The 26,915-nt window shown below is 40.7% G+C and overlaps 1 protein-coding gene across 3 annotated transcripts in view; it reads right to left on the bottom strand.

The window, feature by feature from the left end:
- The window catches only part of Veph1 (ventricular zone expressed PH domain containing 1), a 228,165-nt gene that overhangs the window by 67,239 nt on the left and 134,011 nt on the right, over nucleotides 1–26,915 (bottom strand). For 2 of the 3 annotated variants that reach the window (XM_052180394.1, XM_052180395.1), the window contains exons 9-10: nucleotides 20,432–20,571; nucleotides 14,955–15,089 (exon numbers count right to left, since the gene is read on the bottom strand). In XM_052180394.1, coding sequence (XP_052036354.1) covers nucleotides 14,955–15,089; nucleotides 20,432–20,571 — 275 coding nt within the window. The remainder of the gene's footprint in view (nucleotides 1–14,954; nucleotides 15,090–20,431; nucleotides 20,572–26,915) is intronic. The other variant, XM_052180396.1, reaches the window with a different exon arrangement.

Below are 26,915 nucleotides of genomic sequence, written 5' to 3'. Positions count from 1 at the left end.
GGTACTAGCTCAGGCAATTAGACAACATAAGGAGGTCAAAGGGATACAAATTGGAAAGGAAGAAGTCAAACTATCATTATTTGCAGATGATATGATAGTCTACCTAAGTGACCCAAAAAACTCCACTAGAGAACTCCGACAGCTGATAAACAACTTCAGCAAAATGACTGGTTATAAAATCAATTCAAGCAAATCAGTAGCCTTTCTATACTCAAAGGATAATCAGGCTGAGAAAGAAATTAGGGAACTGACACCACAATAGCCACAAACAGTATAAAGTACCTTGGGGTGACTCTTACCAAACATGTGAAAGATCTGTATGAGAAGAACTTCAAGACTCTGACAAAGGAAATGGAAGAAGACCTCAAAAAATGGAAAAACCTCCCATGCTCATGGATCTGCAGGATTAATATAGTTAAAATGGCCATTTTGCCAAAAGCAATACCCATCAAAATCCCAACTCAATTCTTCATAGAGTTAGAAAGAACAATTCTCAAATTCATCTGGAATAACAAAAACCCCAGGATAGCTAAAACTATTCTCAACAACAAAAGAAATTCTGGGGGAATCAGTATCCTTGACCTCAAGCAATACTACAGAGCAATAGTGTTAAAAACTGGGTGGTATTGGTACAGTGACAGGCAGGAGGATCAATGGAACAGGATTGAAGATCCAGAAATGAACCCACACACCTATGGCCACTTAATCCTCGACAAAGAGGCTGAAAACATCCAATGGAAAAAAGATAGCCTTTTCAACAAATGGTGCTGGTTCAACTGGAGGTCAGCATGCAGGAGGATGTGAATTGATCCATCCTTGTCTCCTTGTACTAAGCTCAAATCCAAATGCCCCAGCATTTCTTAGGTAGGCCATTCTCATTGGCTAGGAATCCTGGGGAACCTCTCTGCCTCTGCCTTCCCAGTGCTGGGATCACAAGTCTATGCTATCATGCCCACTTTTGAAAATGTGGGTTCTAAAAATTGAACTCGGATTCACTTACTTTTTCAATTAAACTATCTTTCCAAGACCGCAGTTTAGTTTTGACTGAGACATATTCAGACTGAGCAGTTTCCTTTTATAATGTATCTGGGTACTGATAAATTTTGGGTTATTTCTGAAATTAAAACTCATTTCCGAATGGTGAAACTTTGTATTAAGTTGTATAATATCCTTATACAGCCACAGTGGGTGTTGGGAAATGCAGACATGAATGGGAAGACCTTGGTCCCACAGCTTCTGAGAGGCATGGTATGAAAATGAAGTGATTCTTCAGTCTGCTGAATGTTCTCCTGACATGGATAAGGTTATAGGGACGTGGCTGAGGGGATCGTTTTTGTATGGAGGAGACTTGCAAAGGAGTTGTAATACCATAGCACTTCCTACCATTTATTGAGCTCTGACTATCAGCCACACACTTCCCAAAGATTTTGTACACATTGTCTCTTACATCTGTAACACCCCTGTGGCTTTCTGTCTGGAAAGAAGCTGAGGCACAGGGCAATAAAAGAGCAAAACAGTAGGGACAGAAGTCAAGCCTGGGTCCTATATTTTTTTGTCACCAAACTCTGATGCTACATAAAGACTGGTTAGTGCCTAGTGCTTGCAAGAACTTGCATACTACCCATGAGAGCATCCCCTCTGCTCTCATAAAGCAGAGACACTTCATGCTTGCATTCATCACTTAGCAAACAGTACAAACCTTCATTGGGTTAGAGCAGACATACCAGAGGGACTGCATACCTTGGTTCCCTTAGGAATAGAGTTATTTTGTTAACTATCTGTGAAAGTTAAAAAAAAAATTCCTTGTCTGATGCAGAACATCTGGCTGACTGTGAAGGAATGTTCGTGACAGTAGTAAATCTACATGCTTCATTATCAGCCTGGCTTGAGAGACATGGAGGAAAAATGCTATGATGATAGACCCGGATATCAGCTAACCGAGAAAACACTTCTATGCTAACTTAAAAATAATTTAAAGCAAATGCTCAGGATAAGAAAAGCATGTGTGGACAGTGAGTAGATAGAAATGACAGTGCATGTTATTAGGCTAGTGTAAGGATAGTGGTTTTCTAAGGGGGAATCAGAGTATTCGAAAACAAGGAGAGTAAAAGGACAGCTCAGTCTATAACAATGAAAAGAAATCTGTTTTTGGATAGTGAATAAACTGTCATTTAGTTAGATTCATTGTGGCTACAAAAGTCATATGTCACCACTTAGCATAATGGCTCATGGGGACAGAATTGTTTAATAGGGACCCTGAAGGGTAGCTGTCAAGGGAAAGGAGTCATATAGTTGAAGGTAGAGCTGGTTTAGGGAGGCAAGAGCCAGAATCTGGCTGGATTCCCAAACTCAATGGTCCCAAAGGCATCCATTATGGGCATGCTTGTAGAAATGTCTAAGGGCTGCATTTTTCCTTTTAAGGACTTCTCGCTTTCAAACCTCACTTCCTGTGTCAATCATGTTAATTGCAGATGAATGAGTGTTTGGCTGTGGTGGTGGAGTGTAGCCCGTTGATGCTGTATACACCATGGTAAAAAACCTATTCCCCTGTTAAGCTACAGCTTTCATTACTACCTCACAAGGCAAGCCCTATTGATAGAGCCTGGTGAGAACACATGGTGGTCAGGTAACTCAGCTCCCCCTCAGCCCAATGCCTATCCTTGTTAATTTTGACCAGGTTCATAATCACTTGGGTGGTTGCTTCCAAAGTAAATTTCAGTATTTGCTGAGCCTGGGAGGAGAAGCAGAGGACTCTTGGGAAGAGAATCCCAGCACAAATCCAATCTCTTCTCACTCAGAAAAGAATGGATCCCCACCACTGAGCTAAAGACTACACATGCATTTCCCAAACTGGCTTACAGGTAGGTAAATGAGTTCTTTTCAGTAGTTTGAGCTTTTCATTTTAGGTTGTGTCTTTACCTTTTATCATTTCACAAATACGTCTCTTTTAGTTAGAGACCAAATGCATTTCAGCACATGACTGGCTGATCACAGCTGGACAAACAGTTAGTTTAGATCCAATTGGGTGCTTCTCTGTGCCCAGGAGCCCCACTATGTTCCTTTGAGATTTTCCTCTGTGTCTGAGTGATAGTTGATCACACATATACACATATGCATATGTGCAGGCATACACAAACATATTTTCTTCATTCTTTCTTCTAGTTCTGACAAACAAGCCTGCTTCCATTTTAGGCTCAAAAGCCATCTTATAGTAAAGAAAAACTAGATACATTTGTGTTTGCGATTAAATCTGCTTCTGTAGGGTTGGGCTATGCTTTACCTGTAACCTTAATTACAAATGGTTCTGTTCTGCTTGTTCCAAGAAAGGGAAGCCAAGTCTTTGCATTTTGCTACTTTTGTTTCAAAAGGTTGCTATGACAACTTATTGTTATGACTACCTCATTATGATCACCTTGCTAGCATGTTTTTGTTTCAAAAGGTCTTTATGACTAACTTGTTATGTTTTGCTCCTGTAACAACCTCTTTGCCCACCAAAATCTTTCATTTGGAAACCTCTTAACCCTGAGCTATAAAAACCTTGTCTTTTTCACATCTATGCTGGTTTCTTGAAACCCACCTTAGGAGGGTGCAGCCCAAGTACATGAATAAACATGTATGCTTTAATTAATTGCTGCTTTAATTGATGTGACCATGATGATTTGGGTCAATGGCCTGTCTCCTCCCATCTTTGGGATCAACAGTTCTTAGTTGTAGCCCTCATTTTCTTTATCCCTTAGTCGCTGGATGAGTTCCCTGATAGAACTTTTTCATATGAACACTTATTCATAACCATTTTCATGATCCCACAAGCTGGATGCTGTGAATAGTGCAGCAACAAACATGGGGCAGACATCTCCAGGTAGGCTGACATCTTTCCCCTGGTTACACTCAGACACAGGATAGCAGAATCCTATGGAAAAAGCTAGTTTTAGTTTTTAAAGGAGTGTCCCTCCTGCTTCTCCTAATGACTCTCCCAATCTTTGTTCCCACCAACTATGTCTGGGAGTTCCCTTGTCTCCATAGCCTATCCTGAATTTAACTTTCATCTTTGAACCCAGGTGAGAAGATAGCTCCTTGTAGTTTTGATTTGCATTTCCCTGAGAGTTAAAGACATTGCGCATTTTGCCCTTTTAAATAGTTACCATCTTTAAATTTTTCTTTTCAGGGGTGGCTAGATGGCTCAGTGAGTAAAGGAACTTCCCTCCAAGCCTTATCCCTGAGTTCAATCCTTGGAGCCTACATGGTAGAAGGAGAAAAGCAACTTATGATAATTGTCCCCTGACCTATGTGCCCTGTGACATATGCTCTCCCCTCCAAAAAAAAAACATGGTAAAATTTAAAAACATTTTGAGTATGTCTTATAATAAAAAAACACTATGTAAAATGTATTCACACTGAATGTGTGCTTACAAGTCTGTTTTTGTTGATGGTTTTAAGTGGAACATTTGATAAATTTGGAGGAGAATGTTCTAGAATGTCAACGGTTCCCCTCCTCTCCCTCCTTCTCTCTTCCTCCTCTCCCTCCTCCTCTCTGTCCTTTTCCCATTCCCTACCTTCTTCTCCCCACCTCCTCCTTGTTTTGGTTTTTAGTTTTAGGGCCTCTGCAAATCATTCTCTTAGTCAGGAAAGCTTACCGGAAATCCGCTTAGAGGTTAGTAATTCGTACATTTTATCAAAGGTGCATTTCATTTGTGGTTAGAGAAAAGTATTAAGGTGTGTTAGCACATGGGATATGGAGGCAGGAGCATCAGAAGTTCAAGGACAGTCTCAGCTAAATAAACCTGAAACTAGCCTGAGCTGCATTTGATCCTATCTCAAAGAAAATGAAGAATAAAAAGTATTTAAAACCTTATGTTCTATTGCTGTATACAGGTAAACATGAAAGGATACTTAAAGAAAATCTACTAACATAAGTGAAGTCTATTATAAAATGATTTTATTAAGAGGAAGGAAAATCAATTGATTTATTGAAGAAGCGAAGCCCTCCATGGAGCACCTGGGGAGAGCTGTTAATAATTCCATCCATGCGTGTGCTATCCATCCCCTTCAGGGGAAGAAAGCATGGATTATCAGAGAACCAGACAGCTGGGGGACTGAGAACAGTCCGGAATCGGAGAGAGATGGTGTTTTTATTGATAACCATGACCCAACTCCAAAAGCTTGGGGAAATCCCCTTGCCCTGGAAATGAGATCTCCAAAACTACGCTCATTATGGACACAAAAACATTTAAATGAAAATTGCTGCTGAAAAGCAATTCCGAAAAACATGGGTCCCATCTGGCTGCCATTTGGAGTTTTGTTTTCTGTCCATGTTGCTTCAGACACATCTGGCAGTTCCCAGGGAAGCTGGTTAGAGGGTTGAAGAGGAAATAAAAGTGAAGCTTTGATCCTGGGTGGAACAAATGAGACCTTCTGATGCTCCCAAGGGCTTAAATTATGCTGTTGATGTGCTTGAATAGGTAAAAGCTCAGATAAGTGAATAGTGAGCTTACACACAGGATGCAATGCTCAGACCCTCCTGTGACATTTAAGTGTGTGTGGGCAAGGTAACCGATGAGCAGTTGGCCTCCAGGGAAGGCAGTGTGACCTGCCTTTGTCAGAAGCATGCTAAGGAGCCAACTTAGCTCTGTCTCAGAACAGCTAAGTGGGAGTGGGAGTGGGAGTGGGAGTGGGAGTGGGAGTGGGAGTGAGAGTGAGAGTGAGAGTGGGAGTGGGAGTGGGAGTGGGAGTGGGAGTTTCAGATCTGAGAAGCCTAGGTGGAGAGTAGGGTTTGAGTCTAGGAGATCAGAACCAGGCAAAAACAGAGAGCATCAAAAAGCAGAGGTAAGGTTAAAGCCACTAAAGATAGAAGTAACTGAGTCTAGTCAAAGCTGTGGAAAGGTGTTCATCTAGTGACTGAGGGATAAACCACACAGAGACCTGAGGAGGCCACTACTAGGTAACTGGGGCCAGGGGGCTGGAGAGAACAGCTTTCAAAGGCTGAATGCTCATTTAGGTGCAAATGTCAGATGCTCACAGATCAGGAAGGGAGCTATTTGGGAGGACAATGGGCTAAAATGCAGAGTTAAGAGGCTGGAGATATGGCTCAGTGGTGAAGAGGACCCTCTGTACTTCCAGAGAACCAGTGTTTGATTTTCAGTGCCCAAGTAAGTCTGCAACTCCGGCTCCTGTGGATCCAATGCCCTCTTCTGTCCTCTACTGGAACCCCTACAAACATGACATACATACACAGACACATAAATATAAATCCATTCTAAACAAATAAAGTTAGGACTTAACCAGGAAGAGGGAAGAAGGAAATAGTTCTATTTAGGAGGAATGATGTAGTAGATAAGTATGCCCTTAAGTTCACAGGGTCAGTTAAAACTGTTTTATTGTTGTTGAGTACCTACTGTATACTGACTGTATGTGTGAATGAACGAATATATTTGTATGTCTTCCTTCCTTCCTTCCTTCCTTCCTCCCTCCCTCCCACCCTCCTTTCTTTCTTTGTTTCTTTCTTTGTTTCTTTCTTTGTTTCTTTCTTTGTTTCTTTGTTTGTTTCTTTGTTTGTTTGTTTGTTTCTTTCTTTCTTTCTCCCTTCCTTCCTTCCTTCCTTCCTTGTCCATCCATCCATCCATTCATCCATCCATCCCCCCACCTCTATATATACATGCACACAAATACAAGTTAAAAAAATGAGCACATGTTGAGTGGTCTGAGAGGGCTTCTCCATTAACCAGAGTTAACCCTTTGATATGTTTGTTTGTGTGTGTCTGTGTATGTGTTGCTCATATGTATACATATGCACACAGGTATATGTCTATACATACATATGAAGAGAGGTCAGAAGACAACCTTAGGTCTTGTTCCTTAGGTACTATGTTGGTTAGATTTTATCAACTTGATACAAGCTAGAGTTATCTGAAAGAGGAAATCTCAACGGAGAAAATGCTTCCATAAAACTAGTCTGTATGCAAGTCTGGAGCACCTGGGGACATTTTCTTGGTTAATGATTGATGTGGGAGGGCTCAGGCCACTGAGGATGGTGTCTTTCCAGGGAAGGTGGTCCTGGGTTGTTTTAATATTTATTTGCTTTTTAAACAGAGAGAAAGACTTGAAGTTGGTTGCCTGGGTAAGGCAACTAGGAGATGTTGGGGGTGATGAAAGAATTGTATGAAATTTTCAAAAAATAAAAAATATTTTAGAAAGAAAAAAGAAAGAAAGAAAAAGAAGGAAAAGAAGGAAGAAAGGAAGGAAGGAAGAAAGTAAGTAAATAAATAAGTTAAGGAACAAGCCAGTAAATAGCCTTCTTCTATGGCTTCTACCTCAGTTCCTGCTTTCAGGTTTCTGCTTTGAGTTCCTGCCTTGGCACCCCTCAGTGGTGGACTGTGATCTGGACATGTTAAGTACAACAAATCTCTTCCTCCCCAAGGTCCTTTTGGCCACATTCTTTCTCACTGTGTGAGAAGGCAAACTACAGCAGACACACCCCACTCTTTCTTTGAGACAGGGTCTCTCACTGGCCTGGGCTGTCATCAAGAAGGCTAGGCTAGGTGGTAAGGAAGCTCCAGGGAATCTTCTGTTTTGCCTCCCGGTTTTCCATCCCTGGGATTACAAGCAGGAGCTACTTTGCCCTACCTGAATGGTGCTCTTCCTGCTTTAGCCCCCCAAGCAACTGTGACAGGTCTCTGTCATCAGGTTTGGCTCACATCACCTTTAAAAAGGAGGCTTAAGGAGGTCTTAAGCTTTGCTTAGGACAGAGTATTTTTGTATTATAATACAAAACTTCCTAATGCTTAAGTATCTTTTTTATGATAAACTTAATTATATTTAAGACTTTTGGAAAGACAGTGCCTTATTCATTCTGATTGCCAACTAATGATTATGTAGATTTTTCTTAACTACTTTTAATTGGGTCTACCTCCTTTGATATTAGTAGAATATGAAATCTCTATTTTTTTCATATCATTGCCATTTTGGGCATCTCAGTATTATCACAGATTTTAATTTTTGTCAATCTGGCTATTATAAACTCACATAACATTAAAAATGTGTAAGTCAGTCACTTCAGTGATATTGTCTCTGAACATCTTGTCCTTCATGACTTGGCCCTTTGAGAGGTTCATTGTAAGTATTTCAAATACTTTCTCCCAGCTTGTGTATGTCTTTATCTTTGTTGCAGAATATCTAACTAGACAGAAATTAAATATTTTAGGTAGTTAAATTTATTCATATTTATTTTTAATGATTTTTAGGATTTATGTTCATATTCTTTACTTTTCCTAAGTTTTTTCTTCTCCTGAAGTTATTAGTTGACATTTGATATTTTCTTCTAATTAGCATAAAATTCACTAGTTATATTCCACAGTGTTGAATATGGACCTAATTATAGTTTTTAAAAAAGGATTTTTTTATTGATCCTTTATGAATTCCACACCATGCACTCCAATTTTACTCATCTCCCATCCCTTCATACCCACCCTTTGCCCTTGCAATCTCCCCCCACAAAATAAAATAAAATAAAATAAGATAGAATAAAAAAAATCTTGTCATAGAATCTGCTGTGTGTCACAGTATGTCCCACAGTATATCTACCTTTCCCCACACATCTTTATTTGCAAGTGTTTATTGCAGTGAGTCATTGGTCTATTTCAAGGACTCTGGCTTCTGGATCATTATGGAAACTCCTCTCTGATATTCTGTTGTTGCCCTGTGTCATGGAGATCCTGCAGCTTTGGATCTTCATGACTGACTCCTTCACATTCTCCAGCAGTTCACAGCTTGGCCCAGGGAGTGGCACTAGTAGGAGGTGTGGCCTTGTTGGAGGAAGTGTGTCACTGTGTATCTTAAGGTTTTACTGCTGTGAAAAGATACCATGACCAAGGCAGCTCTTATAAAGACAACATTTAATTAGGGCTGGCTTACAAGTTTAGAGGTTCAGTCCAGTATCATCAAGGCAGGAACATGGCAGCATCCAGGCAAGCATGGTATAGGAGGAGCTGGGAACTCTACATCTTCATCTAAAGGCTGCCTGCAGAATACTGACTTCTAGGCAGTTAGAATGAGGACCTTAAAACCCATACCCACAGTGGCACACCTCCTCCAACGAGGCTACACCTACTCCAACGGGATCACTCCCTCTAATAGTGCTACGCCCTGGGCTGAGCATTTGCTAACCATTGCATTGTGGGGTTGGGTTTTGAGACCCTCTTCCTAGCTGCCTGGAAGATAGTTTCTCTTGGCTGCCTTCAGAACAAGATGTAGAACTCTCAGCTCTTCCAGCACCATGCCTGTCTGGATGCTGCCATGCTTTCCATCAAAATGATAACAGACTTAACCTCAGAATCTAAAACCCAGCCATTGTAAGAGTTGCCTTGGTCATGGTGTCTCTTCACAGCAATGGAAACCCTAAGACAGATGGAGTAGATGCTGGGGTTGGCCAACTCAAAGCCCTGGATCTGGACATGGGAGGTAGCTGAGTTCTCCTGTGCTGGCACCACCAGGGCAAGCTTTACAGTATTGCTAGCTAGCTCATCTAATGTGGTATCTGGCAGGGGGCAGGGTCAGCTCTCTTTCTCTCATGCCCTTAGGGCCTTTCTAAATAGGGTCAGCTCTACTGTGCTGTCCAGGCAAGGTACAGGGCCCATTTGCCCTAGTGCTGCAGCCAGTGAGGGGCAGGGCAGCTCTTCTGCTCCTATGACCTCAATGTCAGCTCTCCTGCTTGCTATAGGAAGTGAGGGGTGAGAAGTAGGAGGCCATCTAAGCCTTGCCTAAGCTACCTCATGGCAGATTAGGGGCAGTGCCAGCTCTTCTGAGCATGGTAGCCAAAGAGGGGCGGGGGCAACTCAGCACAGTGCCTCAGGAGGATGTCCAGATCAGGGACAACTGCATCTTTGGGAAATCAACAGAGATTACAGCTTCCATGTGACTATGGACCCAGATATTGAGGCTGGTAGCACCATGTGCCTGGATATCCCCATGATCTCAGGTGGCAGCTCAGGCCACTCAGATCATCATGTTCTCCCCTGCAGCAACACAGCCCTCAGATATCCACATGGTCTCGTATGACTGCCCAGATCACAGACGGGCCTTTGATGGGAACTCTGGCCACCAACACAGACTGCCTCCCTCCTAGCTTCAGCAGGATCAGGGATCCAGAACTCAGAATGGCTGCTTCATATCTGCCTGTTCCTCACCACTGACCTCAGTTCCATCTTTCTCGACAGTGTACAACCCTCCCCACCCAGCCCCCGGCTTTGCTTTCTTACCCATCTCTCCATCACACACTCATCCACCATAGTGGTGCTGTGGCAGGTGCTTGGGTGTCTTTTCCACTACTGCAGGCTGGAACTCCGAATTCTGCTTTTTTGTCTTTTAAACTTTTTGATTCTTTGTGAGTTTCACATTATACACTCCAGTCCCACTTATCTTCCTGTTTCCTCATATCCGCCTTCTACCCTTGTAACCTCCTTGCTCTCCCGCCAAATAACACACACACACACACACACACACACACACACACACACACACACACACATACACACACACACACACACACACACACACACACACACACACACACACAATCAATAAAACAAAACAAAGCACAGAAAACATCTCATCATGGAAGCTGTAGTATGTCTCAGTGTGTCCCCCATTATATCCCTCTGTCCACACATCTTCACTGGCAAATGTTCACAAAGAGTCCTTGGTCTGGTTTGAGGTCTCTGGCTTCTGTGGCACCACCAATCCTTGATATTCACCGGGACTCCTCCTGGTTATCCTGTTGTTGCCCCGTGTCACTGAGATTCTATAGCTTGGGTCAGCAGGACTGGCCATTTCACATGCCCCAGGTGTTTACGGATGATGTAGATTTTGGGGTGGGCCAACTCAGAGCTCTGGGTCTGGGCCTGGGGGGTAGCTGAGCTGGTCAGTCTGCTGGCTTTCGCTTATTTGTTCCACCAGGGTGAGACCTGAAGCACTGCTCTGGCTAGACCGCTTCATGCAGCCATTGGCAGGAGGCAGGGTCGTCTCTCCTGTTCTCATGCCCTTGGGCCTGCTCACTCTCACCCACACTTCTCTGACTGACTAGCCAGCTCCCTTTTGCTGTCTAGTCGAGCTGAGGGACCCACTCTCCCAAGTGTGGCATGGAGTGAGGGGCTGGGCCAGATCTCTCACTCTTACACCCTCAGAGCTGGCTCACCTGTGACTTTACCATCAGGGCCAATTCCACTGTGTTGGCCAGGTGTGGTATGAGGCCCACTTTCCCAACAGGAAGGGGCAGGATTGTTCTCATGACCTGGGAGCCACAGGTGGTGAGGGCCAAGGGTGGGCAGGGCATCACCCCCACAGCCACTCCACCTCATGGTAAACAAGTGGCTGCACCAGCATTCCTGTGCTCATGCCCACAGGCCTGCTCACCTGTGCGGGCGCGCGCACACACACACACACACACACACACACACACACACACATACACACACACACACACACAGAAACAAAGCCCCAGTGAGGGGTGAAGGTAGGTTTTAACCCCAGTCATTCTATTCAGATATGTGCAGGGAGAAAGGTAAGGTATGCTGCTCTAACCAACAGTCTTCAACAGAACAAAGGGCTGGCCTTTTCTCATGCAGCCCGAGTGTTAGGATCAGCTATCTTTTCAGAGCTGCAGTCCTTCACATGGGAGCTCATAACTCCAGGCTCTTTCCACCTTCTATCAACTCAGTATCAGCAATTGCTGTAGTCGCCATGGTAGAAAACAAAGGCACTCACACACTGACTGTCTAAAACCAGAGCAAAATAAGTCTCAAAGCCAAGCCTTGTGTCAAGACTTGATGCTGTCCCTGCCCAGATGAGAAGAGTCAGATGCATCAGGACAGCCCTGACATCACCATGCGTGCAGTCTAGCCTCAGTTCTCACACTGAGTTTCAACAGGCCCTTTGCTTCCAGGTCTAACATGTGCTCTTGACAGCATCTGTTTACTCCATGGACACTTATTGTTTGGGCCAAATACTGTATGACCATAGAAATAAAATGGTAAATTTGAGGAAATCTCTACCCTCAGACATTTGCTGTAGTCTCAAGCTCCTGGTAAGGATGGTCTTACATGGTCTTAATTTAATGAACTTTGGTGACAGTCTTCAGTACTAAAATTCCAAGTTTCTATCTTAAAATACTCCAGTCACCTTTTCGGTTCTCAAGTATTTGCTCAGATGTGTCTTCTCTGGAGAGTGTGGGCTTCTCCTGAGAGCCTGGATTCTCTAGACTGAAGTCAAAGTTCAAATGCCGCCATCACTTTCGTATCACTGTGTGTGTGTGTGTGTGTACTGCATGCATGTGTTATATGTGTAAATAAAGAAGTTATTGCACAAGTCTCAGCTATTTTGAATTTAATATGGAGAACTCTTCATAAAAGTCAGTAGGAAGCAAGTATGACTGAAAAATTTTGGGACAGACATCTTTGCCACACTGTGTACATTCCAGATACCAACATTTTTCTCTATTCTCATGAATAAATCAAATTATGAAACTTATAACATTTCCAAAAATTGCCTTTTCAGTTACCTTTCCCCTAGAGGAATATTTATTGGCACGAAGTAGGAATATGAATAGCAGTAATAGCAACAAAACTGGTTGCCAGGTTATTTATTTAATCTCTTAGATCTCGAAGTAGGTGCCAAGTTTTAATTTTCTTCTTGTCTCCAACTGAAATAGCTAATGATTAAAAATGTATATGATTTTTATGCATTGTCTTTAAGCATAATATAACAGTTGAAAATCGAGTAAAATATGTGAAGAATTCCATTCACTTCCTGTGGATGTGATTGTGGGATTTTCTTTTTCTTTCAATACCAAGTGTCAAGTTCTTAAACCAAAGCCAAAGATTGGTGAAACAGAAGTTGAATATTCTCTGTTGTTTATAGACTCAGGAATAAAAATTCTGAATAGTTAGCTATCTCATCCTCTTCATATAAGAGACATTTCTACAATGTAGCAGGTTTTAACTTACCACTTGTTTGTACTTCCTTATTACGCACACACAGAGGACAGATGTCTTCCTCTCTTGCTTTTTATCTCATTCCCCTGAGACAGGTTCCCTCGTTCAACCAAAAACTCACTGTTTCCACTAGTTCGGGCTGGCCTGCAAGCTCTTAGGAGCTGCTTCCCATCCTGTCCCTGCCTCCAGGTCCGCAGTGCTGGCATTACAGGCACTTGTAAGTCATGCTGATAGTGGTCAGAGAAGCTTTCTGTAGCCATGTGATTTGCCACCTGCATTGTGTCTTGAATGACCCAGTCTACTCCAAAATCCTTATCTCCAGTCATACTTTCCTTTGTGAGGACCACACTACAATTGTAACCACCAAAACACACAAACACGGACTCATCCTATTTTAATTTCCTTGTAGTAACAAAATACCTGAGGCTGAGACATTTGTGGAATTTGTTTCTTATAGTCCTGTAAGCCAGGATATTTAAGACCATGCAAGGCACTGGAAACTGTAAAGTGTGTTAAGAGCTTGTTCTCTGTCTCCAATACACAGTGAACTCTACCTCCTCCATGGATGGCAGAAGGCAGAGAAGAACTTTGTAAAAACACATAGAATGCCAATAAGTGACATAGCTATCATTTATTTACACACAATACCTGTCCCCTCTACAAAGCCCTTGATGGCATTTGTAAGGGTTTTGCCCCATGACTTACTAATGCCCCACTTCTTCATTCTATCACATATCACATTAGATAGGGTTAATGACATTCGGAAATCTGAAAAGCATCACACTACCTTCAGACACAGCACCATCATCAAGCCCAAGGTAGTCCAGCCGCTCAAAACTGGTTTCTGTCTTTGGTCAGGCTTCAATAATCATTCCCTGGTCCACACAGCCCATAGCTTTTCTCACAGGGAACTTTGGGCTCACCAGAGTCCCTGTACCATACTTCCCATGTATTCAGGGGCCAGGTCTATTCTGCCTTTTGATCCTTTTCTGCTGCAGTTGCCTGCTGAGGAGGTCTTGGGCTACTATGGGTGGCAGGGGTTGAGAGGGGGGTACGAGGTAGGGAAAGGGGTGCTACTGGTTCTCTGGACTCAGATTATACTTTCTTGCCCCTATAGAGCCTTGTCACCCTGACTGCACCTCTCTGACACTCAACTCATCTTCACTTTCTTGCTTAGTGGTGACTGCTGAAGACAGGAGAGAGGGGCTGGAAGGGAGGAAGAGAAAAGCATCAATGAACCCGGGGCCAGGCTTCCTGCTGCTCTTTTAAAACTCTTGAGTTTGTATAAAATAAAATATTACTTATTTGTTTAATGTGCATATGTTAGTGCCTGTATATGGGTATGCCTGTGTACCATTTTTGAGCCTGATGCCCAAAGAGGCCAGAAGAGGGCATCAGATCCTCTAGGAGTGGAGTTAGAATTATGAGCTGCCATATGGGTGCTGGGAATTAACCCGAGTCCTCTAGGAGAGAAGCTAGTGTTCTTAACCACTGAGCCATCTCTCCAGCCCCTGTGTGAAATGCATTGACTCTATTATCACGTTTGTGGCATTATGTAGTCTGAGAGAACTATATTTCATCAGTTTGTGTGCCTAAAGGATAGTTGCCTTTGTCTACCAAGGCCACTCTCTGTTGACTCCAGTATGGTAATAACAAATAAGTTACTACTACTACTACTACTACTACTACTACTACTACTACTACTATTACTACTACTACTACTACCAAGGTTGCACTATGTTTCCCAGCTTGGCTTTGAACTTGAAACCCTTCTGTTCTAGCTTCCCGAGGCTAGGATTACAGGTATGCACATAAGACCAGATTCCAAAAGTAACTAATTAATAAGTATTTTCTGATAATAGGTGAAGGGAGAGAGAGAAAGGAAACTTGAACCGTTAGGACAAAATGCAAACCTCTTAAAAGCAATATTGAATCTTGGTTTAAAATAATATGTGTGAGAAGAAAAGCATTTACCTTCTGCTGTGGAAATGTGGACTCTGTCATGGCGACTTCAAAGCTGTGGGTTCCTGTGTCCTGCGTCTTCTCCCATAGGGCTTTGAGGAACTGCACAGACCCACTCTGAATGGACAGAGGCTCAGGAAACAGGCTCTGAATGGGCATATGGATGGAGACACCACATCACCTCTCAGCCCAGTGATACAATCCAATGAACTCCAAGATACTACATGGGCCTGCTTTGAACATTAACATGGTGTAACTTCAAGTGATACAACAGACATCTATTCTGAAGAACAAATATATGATTTAGCTCATACTTTTGAGTTTCTAAGAGTTTTAAATTAATAAGAGTTTATATTCTTGTTCATCAGTACAGGGAGAAAGTTTCTGGACAGAACACCAATAGCGTATGCTCTAAGATTAAGAATTGACAAATGGGACCTCATAAAATTACAAAGTTTCTGTAAGGCAAAGGACACCATCAAAAGGACAAATCGGCAACCAACAAATTGGGAAAAGATCTTCACCAATCCTACATCAGATAGAGGGCTAATATCCAATATATATAAAGAACTCAAGAAGTTAGACTCCAGGAAACCAAACAACCCTATTAAAAAATGGGGTACAGAGTTAAACAAAGAATTCTCACCTGAAGAACTTCGGATGGTGGAGAAACATCTTAAAAAATGCTCAACTTCATTAGTTGTTAGGGAAATGCAAATCAAAACAACCCTGAGATTTTACCTTACACCAGTCAGAATGGCTAAGATTAAAAACTCTGGAGACAGCAGGTGTTGGCGAGGATGTGGAGAAAGAGGAACACTCCTCCACTGCTGGTGGGGTTGCAAATTGGTACAACCACTCTGGAAATCAGCCTGGCGGTTCCTCAGAAAACTGGGCACCTCACTTCCAGAAGATCCTGCTATACCACTCCTGGGCATATACCCAGAGAATTCCCCAGCATGTAATAAGGATACATGCTCTACTATGTTCATAGCAGCCCTATTTATAATTGCCAGAAGCTGGAAAGAACCCAGGTATCCCTCTACAGAAGAATGGATGCAAAAAATGTGGTATATCTACACAATGGAGTACTATTCAGCCATTAGAAACAATGAATTCATGAAATTCTTAGGCAAATAAATGGAGCTAGAGAACATCATACTAAGTGGGGTAACCCAGACTCAAAAGGTGAATCATGGTATGCACTCACTAATAAGTGGATATTAACCTAGAAAACTGGAATACCCAAAACATAATCCACACATCAAATGAGGTACAAGAAGAAAGGAGGAGTGGCCCCTTGTTCTGGAAAGACTCAGTGAAGCAGTATTCAGCAAAACCAGAACGGGGAAGTGGGAAGGGGTGGGTGGGAGGACGGGGGAGAGAAGGGGGCTTATGGGACTTTCGGGGAGTGGGGGGCTAGAAAAGGGGAAATCATTTGAAATGTAAATAAAAAATATATCAAATAAAAAAAAGAGTTTATATTCTTGCCTATATAAACATACAATCATGTAATATAATGCTATATATATATATATATATATATATATATATATATATAATATTTTAATGATTTCCCAATAACATTACTTAGTTGGAAAGGGGTAAATATAAATATTCATATTTTTCAAGGATCTGAGAATGAGAGCACACAATAAAAACTAGGTTTCAAAAGAGTCTATTTTTTTAAAAAAAAGTATTTATGTACAGAGTGGATTATGAAGAATAGAGATCAAACAAAGAGTTCATTATCTAATTATGTAATGTGAACATTCTGAGATAGTATGGGAGAAATAAAACATTCTTCATCCTAAAATGTGAAATGGGTGGCTATTCTTAAAGCTTTAACTTCTTTTCATTGTCAGTGAGAGATTATATTTAGATAGAATTCATCACAGCCAATGAAAATCAGCTTTTTAATGGGCATGTTAAATATGCTTGCCTATTTACTAATCTGTGATGTGACTGGTAACACCTGATATGTTGGAATGTTCTATTTATGGATGTGAGAAGCCAAATCAACTTAAGAGAAGAATTATGGAAAAACATATATAGAATATCAATGAGTGACATAAATATCATTTATTTACTTACAATATCATACATGTTATTCTTTATCATGAGGTAGGATACAATAGTGAGATTGCCTTATAAATCAATTTTCATGACAATGACTAAGACTTTCTAGACAGTCTGTTGACACAGCCTTCTACTTAGTGAGTGCAAATTACTAAATGTTTTTTTAGGAAAATTTCATGATTGTCATAAAGTGAGTGAGTGACTGCTTGTGCTAATTGGGAAACGTAGCGATTAATGAACCTCAAGTTAGTGACTGACAGATTTTAAAAGTTTACGAGACAGTGACTGCTGTCATTTAATTTGTGCACATACCCTTGAATTTTATAATTATCAGAGTCATACAGTACATGACGTTTTGTTTCAAGAAGAGCAGGACTTGATTTAATGAATCATTAATGCAGACAGGAGCCGTTCTCTGAGTCTGAGGACTCCACGTGGGAAGTTGACATGACACGGAGCATTGGCCAAGCACACAAGATGGGTTTGTAATTATCAAATAAATGAAAGTTTGTTGTGGCTTTGTCTTCAAGCCAGGATCTACCCAGATTCCATAATATTATAGGTGTGGACAAAGCGGGAAAGCATTACAGTAAGATACACTCGAAGAAAACTTTACAGAGAGACACTTCCTGGTGATTTCCCTTAAAAACAAGGGGAAAAATCAAACTGTCAATAAAACAGATTGAAAGAATGAAAAGAGAAAGTTTTCTTGGCGTCCTTTCAGAAAGTTCAGAACAAAGCCAAAGATGGAGCCAAAGACAAAAAGCACTTGAAAAAAAAAACCGAATAGAAAATGATTATTATTATTTTAAGGAAAAAAAGAATGCTATTTTTATGTTTATATGCAGTTTGGCTCACACCAAAGTCTGAGCTGTTCTTTGTAAGATGTTATTAAGTGTTCTTAAGAAAGCACACTGTAGTAAAAATCAGCAGATTCTACAGCCTTTCTCAATTACTGTAGTTATATTTTATGATTATAAAGCAATCAGCACTACATTTCATTGTTTCCCCAATAAGCCTGACTTCAAAAAGAAATGGAGTTCTCAGCTCTTGTGACTTTAAAATTCTATTTAATTTGCATTTTTCTTTGCTTAGACATTTTGTTTGAAAATTTTATATAAGCATATGAGGCATTTTGATCAAATACACTCTTCTATTCCTCTTCTGTGCTTCCTCTTTCGTTCTCCTACTACTATTCCTTCCCAGTTTCATGCGCCCTTTCTTCACTTTTCAAGCCTAGTGACTGCTGAGTGCTATCAGTATGTACACGGGTATTTGACCATCTCGCAGGGGTAGCCTCTCAGGAGCTGCATCCTAGAGAAGCTAGCTAACCCTCTTGAATCATTATCAGTTTCCAGCGGCTTTTTGGCTAGGGGTGGGGCTTGATGACTGCCTCCATCCTCTGTGCTCTGATTTTGCCTTGGAATTCCACCCTCTCCTTCCATGATGATTCTTGTCTTGGGAGGAAGTCTGATACAAATGTCCCATTTAGGGCTGGGCACTCTGGGCTTTTATGCTTTATGCATTGACTAATTGAGGGTCTCTGTGTTAATTGTTAGTTTCCATGTACTGAAAAAAGCAGCTTCTTTGATAAGGGTTGAGAGATGCACTATTCTGTTGGTACAACAATAAATCGTTGACAATCAGTTTAATGCTACATCCATTTAGCAGAAAAATAGTACTGTGGTCTAGCTAACCATAGGTTCTTGGCTCTATTAAAGATGCGGGCATGAGTTCCATCTTGTGGAATGGTCCTTAAATCCAATTAGAAGGTGTTTGGATTCTTCTATATGAGTGCCTCTATTACAATCAGAAGGTGTTTGGATACTTCTATGTGTGTGCCACTATTACATCAGTGTGAATTCTTTCCAGGCCAGTAACTGAAGCTTGTAGAAATTACAGCTGGGTGAGGTGGATAATTGCATTTCTCCCCTGGTAGCATGTATACTGTCTTTCAGCATGTAAAAACTCATCAGGAGGGACGAAGCTTCCAAGTTGGTACCAGCTTGATTCCTCCACATTCTTTGATTCATGTATATGGTGTCATCAGCAACAGAGCCTAGCAATAGAGTTCTAGAGGGTAAACATAAGCAACGACAATAGCTCAGAGTGTTAGAGATCTTTGAGAGCTCACTGGCCAACAATTTGAAAAGAAACCTGTATTGGGCACTGGGCTATTTGTTCAAGAACCTATGATGTCTACTAAAGGTACTGTCTGCCTGTAATTTTTAAATATTTTATTAAATTAAAAATGTTATGTTATATGTATGTGTGTGTTGATGGGCATGTGCATGTTGTGTTATACAGATGTGCATATCAGACACAACTTGCAGGAGTTGGTCCTCTCCTTGCATGTGGACCCAATGAATTAAACTCAGGTCACCAGAGCCACTCTACCACACCTGGTGACTTTCGCAGGTGCTATTACAGAAATTATTTTTATTAACCAAAGCAATTTTATGGTTCTATTACCTGGCCTAGTTTTCAAGCCTTTTACAACACTCACATCCTGCATTTTCTACTTCTGCCTACCCTTTTCTTACATACAAATATTTCTGTTTGTTTTCAAAACACAGGCAACAGCAAAAAGATTACTGTATTGGAGATCTAATAACATGAGTTCGGCCCTAAGTTTCCTTAGTCAATTATAATGGTGTTTAAGATCTCTTCTAATATTGACATTTCATAATCTACATCTATATTTTAAGTGCAATTTTAATGCTTTTAATAAGCATTTCTAAATAAGGTCTCTTTTCATGTTGACATTTTGGCATAAAATTCCTCAGTCATTAAGTTGAAAGTTTTCCTTTGGGTGATTTTTTTTCATGTACATATATTTACTAGACAAAAGTGGATTTCAGATTATTAGTAATGTCAAAAATGATATGCTGACACTGAAATTAATTGGAATTTAGAATAAGATAGATAAAGGCTAACTCTACAGATGGTAGGCATCTCTCAAATAAGCTGCTTTTACTGCTGCATAATACAAACTAGTTTCTGTTTTCCTTCCTTCCTTCCTTCCTTCCTTCCTTCCTTCCTTCCTTCCTTCCTTCCTTCCTTCCTTCCTTCCTTCCTTTCTTTCTTTCTTTCTTTCTTTCTTTCTTTCTTTCTTTCTTTCTTTCTTTCTTTCTTTCTTTCTTTCTTTCTTTCTTTCTTTCTTTCTTTCTTTCTTTCTTTCTTTCTGTTTTCCCTTTTTACTTTTACTTTCACTTCTTACTTCAGTGCTGGGCATTGAACCTAGGGCTCCCAAGATGCAGACGAGTGCTTTACTGTGGTGCTCAGCGCTTCTTCCCTTCCATCCTCCACAGTACCACTTTTGGCCAAAGGATTACTAATTCAACAAGCGTGACTATAACCTCACACCATAGCAGCTTATCCAGGAGCCTGGTGAGCTGAATTATACGTACCTGTTGGAAGAGGAACATGATCTGGATCCACGGCTGGGGTGCTTGGCTGACAAGCGTGAAACTGGACTTGCTGTAGAGGCAGTAATGACCCTTTAAAGAACAGGTAAAGAACAGCTTTGCCACACAGCTTCTCATTGTATCTAGAAATAACACAGTATTGAGCATTAGTTATACTTCATGAGCAAACACACAATAATGGTTATGCAAAACACGTATCGGTTCCTTTAGGACCCACTCTTGAGTTTCTCAGGAAACGAGCTAATGACTCCAAACAACTCTGCATTTGGGAGTGGATCCATTTCATGGAAGGCACATATTTTAAATCTGTGTAAATGCAAATATGTCTAAATGAATATTGTTTAGACAGGTTGTATTATATCAACTTTTATCTTGTCTTAAGCAACATGCAGTGATGAAAAGATCAAGTAACTCCCAGAGAAACAAAAGACATCCAGTATTGATAAAGGTCTATATGCCACTATGCCATAGTCATCTGATCAGAGACATTGAAGGGTGACTTGGAGGATAAACTAACAAATGAATAGAGGAAGTGCAGAATCTACTGACAGTGGGTAGTGTGCTGTGAACTGTTGATGCTCTTCCTTTGGCTGTGTGTGAACCATAAAGATAGCATTCAGCAAATACCTGTCAGAAATTTGAACTCCTGTGCCCTGACCTGGTATGGTTAGGCACACAATTTCAGTTTGAAGAGTCCAAGATCATTCCTTAAGGACATGAAAGTGATGGAGGGTGATGAGGAACTCGAGCAGTGGTGAGCCACACATTCAGTCAGGAATAACTGAATGAATGAATGCTATGAGTACAGGTTATGTATGTACTAAGCACTGTGGGAAGTTCTGGACAGTAATAGTTATCATGGACTGACTTCTACATGTATTACATGCTGGGTTCCATTTAGCTTTTCCAACCCTGACTATAAACGGTATTATTGCTTAGATCTTAAATGTCACTCAATGACTCCCAATTAAAGGTTTGGTTGCTAACTGGTGGACTTTGAGGGTGGGGGTGACTGGACACGAGAGTTCTAATTCCATCAGTGGATTAATCCAGTCACAGGCTCATAATATGATGACATTATGGGGAGGTGGTGGGAACTAGGAGGTGGAGCCTAGTTGGAAGTAGTAAGGAATATCCTCAGTGTAGATCATGATTCAGCTCCCCTCCCCCAACCAGCCGCCATGAGGAGAGCATCATCTTCTTTCTTCTAAACACTCCTCCACTATGACATTCTACGTTACCTCAGTTATAAACCAAGGAAGCCAGGCTAGCATAGACAGAACTTTAGAAATCATGACTCACGACAAACCTTACCTCTCTTAGTTCTTATTGGCATTGTCTCAGCAATGAAAAGCTGAGTAATGCAGATGTTACTATTTTAAAAGTGAGAAAACTCAGCAGCCCATTAGTAAGTTAGTCTAGTAAACCACGGAGACCACCTTGTTCACCACATAACGTCTCTCACTGTGGGTTATTAGGTAAATAGATAACTTGTCTCTGGGCAGATGAATGATGTTCTGGGATACAGAAAGAAAAATGTCCAACATTTTTAACCCTGGGACTAGATGTCCCAGGGCATGAGGTGGTACCCAAGGGAGACTTTCCTTTCTCTAAGGAGAAGGGAAGGGACTTGTGACAGTTGAACTGGGAAGAAAGGAAGGAGGGAAGCTGTGATTGGATTAGGATGTAAAGTGAATAAATAAATTATTGAAGAAAAAAATTGCTAAGAGATGAATATGGGCGACAGAATCAGTAACCATCCAAGCTTGTGTACTGAAGTTGGTTATCTGAAGAATTTTGTTATAATGATAGAAAACAGACTAATACAAAGGTAATTTAAAAAATGAGTTCGATGGTATGAAAAACTGAATGTAAACTGATTTATGTTGGGCCTGCTGTGGTTGTGTGCACCTGGAAACCCAGCACCTGGGAAGTTGAGAGGTAGGAAATTAGTGAGTTCAAGCCCAGCCTGGCTTCATAGCAAGGGCTTGTCACCAAGCAATCAACCAGCAAACATTAAAGACACAGGAAAGCAAACATTCTGTAAGTTCATGTACCCAAAATATACACATGAAACAGGAAGCTATTTTCTTTTCAAAAGGGAACAAGCCCCCTTACCCCCCCTCCAAGAACCCATACAGTTAACTCGGCAGTTATATTTTGGATCTGGCTACAAATAAAAAGTACAGTTCTTTTTCCTTCTCTTGATTCTTGCTGCTTATTAATGCTTTATTGTAAATAAACAGTAATTAGATTTACCCTACTCATATGGGTGGGCACTCTGTTTTATGTGGGAACCGCAGAGCCTCTCCGATCACTTAGGATGATCAAAATGCTAGAAGAGGAGCCCCTTGCCCAGGAGCATGCGCACCGGCTGCAGAAACAGGAGCATGCGCACCGGCTGCAGAAACAAGTGAGCTCTGGGCTGCTTCTGTTAACGCTCTAGCAAACTCCGTCTACTTCATTATTCTCACTTTTCCCCCAGAGTTTTCCAAACTTGGAATTTTTCTATATTATTAAATTTTAGTTGTTACTTTTTCCTCTGTGATTCCCTCCTGCCTCACGGTGTGTTATAGAACATTAACTAATGGGCATGGAATAATTGAATTAAATAAAATGAATAAATGAATGAATGAATGATTAATTAATGAATATTGGATTCTAGGCTGAAAGCAGCCTAGAGGCCGTGATGCTGTTATCCAGGAGCTTATATTCAAACGAGTAATGCATTTGTAAACAATGGTCGCAATGTGTTTTAAGTTCTTGAAATAGCAGAATAGAGCTATGGGTGTTGAGAGAAATGAGCAAGGCATTCCAACCGGAGATCAAGGGAGGAGGGAAGTGCAAGCCTCAGAGCCTATGACAGCTGGAGCCACAACTGGAAGACAGAGAAGGGATGTGCATTTGAGACACTGGGTGCCAGTCTTTTCCTAACAGAAGACAACCGTGGGCTACTACAGAATACCTCTGGTCATGGAGAATAGCCTTACACAGTGCAGTGAGTCTACACTGAGAAGGAGCTACAATCCACACTGTGAGGGAGCTACAACTGTGATTTTGTTGCACACGTATATTCATTGGTAATAAAAAACAAAGAAAATAAAATTGTTATATGAAGATTTGAATAAAAGAGCATGTTCCAATAGCTTGTCAGCACCGCCATTGCATGCCAACTTGACTGCCACAGAAGGGGAGTGGGTCCCAACCTAGAGCAGTGGTTAATGGGACTCAATCCTCAGTTCTATCACCTACCTACCCCAGTATTTTAGTATCTCCTTTTGCTGTTTGGAGACTAGTAACCTTATCCCACAGCATAGATTAAAGCATTTACTCTAGTATCTAGCTGGTAATCCCGTCTTACTTGTTCTTTTGTATTGTTGTGGCCATAATAACGCACAGAACAACATAAAAGAGAAAAGATTTATTTCAGCTTACAGCATTAGAGGGATTCAATGTGTCACGGCAGGGAAAGCATGTCAGTTCATAGTGGTATGGCAAAGTTCATAGGAACAAAGTTCAGGGAAAGCATGTCAGTTCATAGTTCATATATGGCAAAGGCTGTTCACATACAACAAGCCAGGAGGCAGAGAGTGTAGGCTGGAGCAACAGACTCTAAGGCCTAGCCCTAGTGACTCGCTTCTACAAGTCAGACCCCACCTTCTAAGGGTTCCACGGCCTTCCCCAAACATAGTTATTAGCTGTAGAACAAGTGTATAAAACATGTATTTTTAAGGTACACTTTAGGTTTCCCCTCTGCCCCCAGTGATTCAGGGGTATTTGATGAGAAATGTATTTAACCCAACTTCAATAGCACCAACATTTCTTTACTTATTTATTTACTTTTGAGAAAGAGTCTCACTATGTAGCCTTGGCTGGCCTGGAGCTTCCTGTATAGAACAGACTAGCATGGAAATCAGAGAGCTGCCTGCCTCCGGCCCAAGTGCTGGGCAAGACCAAAGTCTTCATAGTCTCAGCCATGCTCGAGGGCTTAATTCCAAAGCCTTCTCTGAGACTCAAGGAAATCTTAGCTATGATCACACATGAAACAGCAGCAGCAGCAGCAGCAACAACAACAACAACAGCAGCAGTGACACCAATGAACAAGTGACATATATCTAAGATAACGGCAGAGAAAAAATGTCCCATCTTAAAAGAAGGAAGAGGAAGACAGCAAGGAAAGAAGGCAAGCAAGAGCGAACCCTGGCAGGGTAGACGTTCAGTCCTGTGGCTCGGGTCGGGTGTGTCGGGACCGAACCCTGGCAGGGTAGACGTTCAGTCCTGTGGCTCGGGTCGGGTGTGTTGGGCACCTGTGTCGGGCGCCCAGGGTTCAGCATGCGCTCTCCACCCTATACACTCCCCACCCTATAATCTGTAATCCGGCGTCTACAGCCCATGCGGCCTTTCTTGTGCACTGGTTCCACTTGGCCTGAGCTTTCCCTGGCACCTCTTACCCCCTGGGACTTGAATTTATGGTTTGCCGCCATAATTCTTTCATAGCTCTTGCAGAAAATCCTGGGGTACTTCGATATTTTTCAGAAATCATTTTTTTCTTTTCTTTTTTAATTGAAAAAGGAAGTAGAAACATTTTATGATTAAATTGAAGATTTACCTGGAAACTATTTTTGACAAAATTGAAAAAAATATAAAGAAAAACACATTAAAATTGACAATTTTCATGGAAAATTAAAGAGTAAAATGGTAGACATAAAGAATATTGCTAAATTAATTGAAAAAGAAGCAGAAACATTTTATGATAGAATTGAAGATTTATTTGGAAAATATTCCTGATAAAATTGTAGAAAAATATAGAATCTTAAAATTGAAGATTATCATGGAAAATTACACAGATAAAATGGCAGGCATAAAATATTTCTAAATTGATTGAAAGTAGAATTATAAACATTTTCTGATTAAATTGAAGGTTTACATGGAAAATATTTCTGATAAAATTGAAGAAATAAGTAGAAAGACATGTTAAAATTGAAGATTATCATGGAAAATTTTACAGATAAAATGATAGGCATAAAATATTTCTAAGTTGTTGAAAGTGGAATTATGAACATTTTCTGATAAAATTGAAGATTTATATGGAAAATATCTCTGATAAAATTGAAGAAATATGTAGAAAAACATTAAAATTGACTATTTTATGGAAAATTATACAAATAAAATGGTAGGCATAAAAATATTTCTAGCTGGGCGTTAGTGCCGCATACCTGTAATTCCAGCACTCTGGGAGGCAGAGGCAGGTGGATTTCTGAGTTCGAGGCCAGCCTAGTCTACAGAGTGAGTTCCAGGACAGCCAGAGCTACACAGAGAAACCCTGTCTCGAAAAAACCAAATCCAGCCCACCCCCCCCCCCAAAAAAATCTAAGTTGATTGAACCCAAGGTGGGAAACCACATCCTAGAAAAAGGAAGAAAGTAATCTTCTTCCAACAAACCCAAAAGAAAGTAACCACACAAACATAAAAATAGCAAAAATAACAGAAAGCAACAATCACCATTCCTTAATATCTATTAACATCAATGAACACAATTCCCCAATAAAAAGGTATAGACTAAGAGACATATTTTTCATGTAAATCTTCAATTTTATAAAAAAAATTTGTAATTCCTCTTCCAATCAATTTAGTAATATTTTATGTCTACCATTTTATGTGTATTAGTTTCCATAATACACATAAAGGATTATATCCATTAATCCTTATATCCTTGTAAATCTTTAAATTTATCAGAAAATATTTATAATTCCACTTTCAATCAATTTAGAAAACTTTTATCTATGACTATACAACTTTTAAACATTTTTAGGTTAATTTTAACATTTTTGTATCTATGGGTATTTTGCCTGTATTTATGTCTGTGTGCCATGTGCATGCTTGGTACCTACAGACGGCAGAAAGGATGTCGGGTTCCTTTGGAACTGGAGTTACAAGTGGTTGTGAGCCTCAAACTTGGGTTCTCCGGAAGAGCAGCCAGTGCTCTTAAACATTAAGCCATGTATCCAGTCACCATGGGAGTATATCTTGAGATGTTTTCCTCCGGAATTACAGTTTCGAGTTTTCACAATAAGGTGTTGGATCTATTTTGAATAATTTTTTTCATAATAAAACCCATCATTTGGTATCCTTCTTAATCTGGATAATACCTTCAAGAAAGGGATTGTCCCTAGCGCATGGCTCTACTGCCACTCTTAATGTAAGGGGTTGACAGGGCCACTCCATAAGTTATTCCACAGTGTTTATTTGTACAGTATCTGCTGCTTACTAAATACAGTTTGCTGCAGAATGCACATATATTTAGCTATTTTTAGTATGCTAAAAATACAGTAACATAGAATTCCTATTTTAACCATTTAAAAGTATAACATTGAGTGGTGTTAGGTATGTTTTATTATGTGTAACTATGTTTGATGTCTAGTTCCAGAAGTTTCTCATTATTTCAAATGGAAACCTTATATCCATT

The sequence above is a fragment of the Apodemus sylvaticus genome, chromosome 4 (genome assembly GCF_947179515.1).
Source record: "Apodemus sylvaticus chromosome 4, mApoSyl1.1, whole genome shotgun sequence".
NCBI classification, from domain to species: domain Eukaryota; kingdom Metazoa; phylum Chordata; class Mammalia; order Rodentia; family Muridae; genus Apodemus; species Apodemus sylvaticus.
The sequence above is the reverse complement of the archived record's forward strand: the minus strand, read 5'-3'. Positions and strand labels throughout refer to the sequence as shown.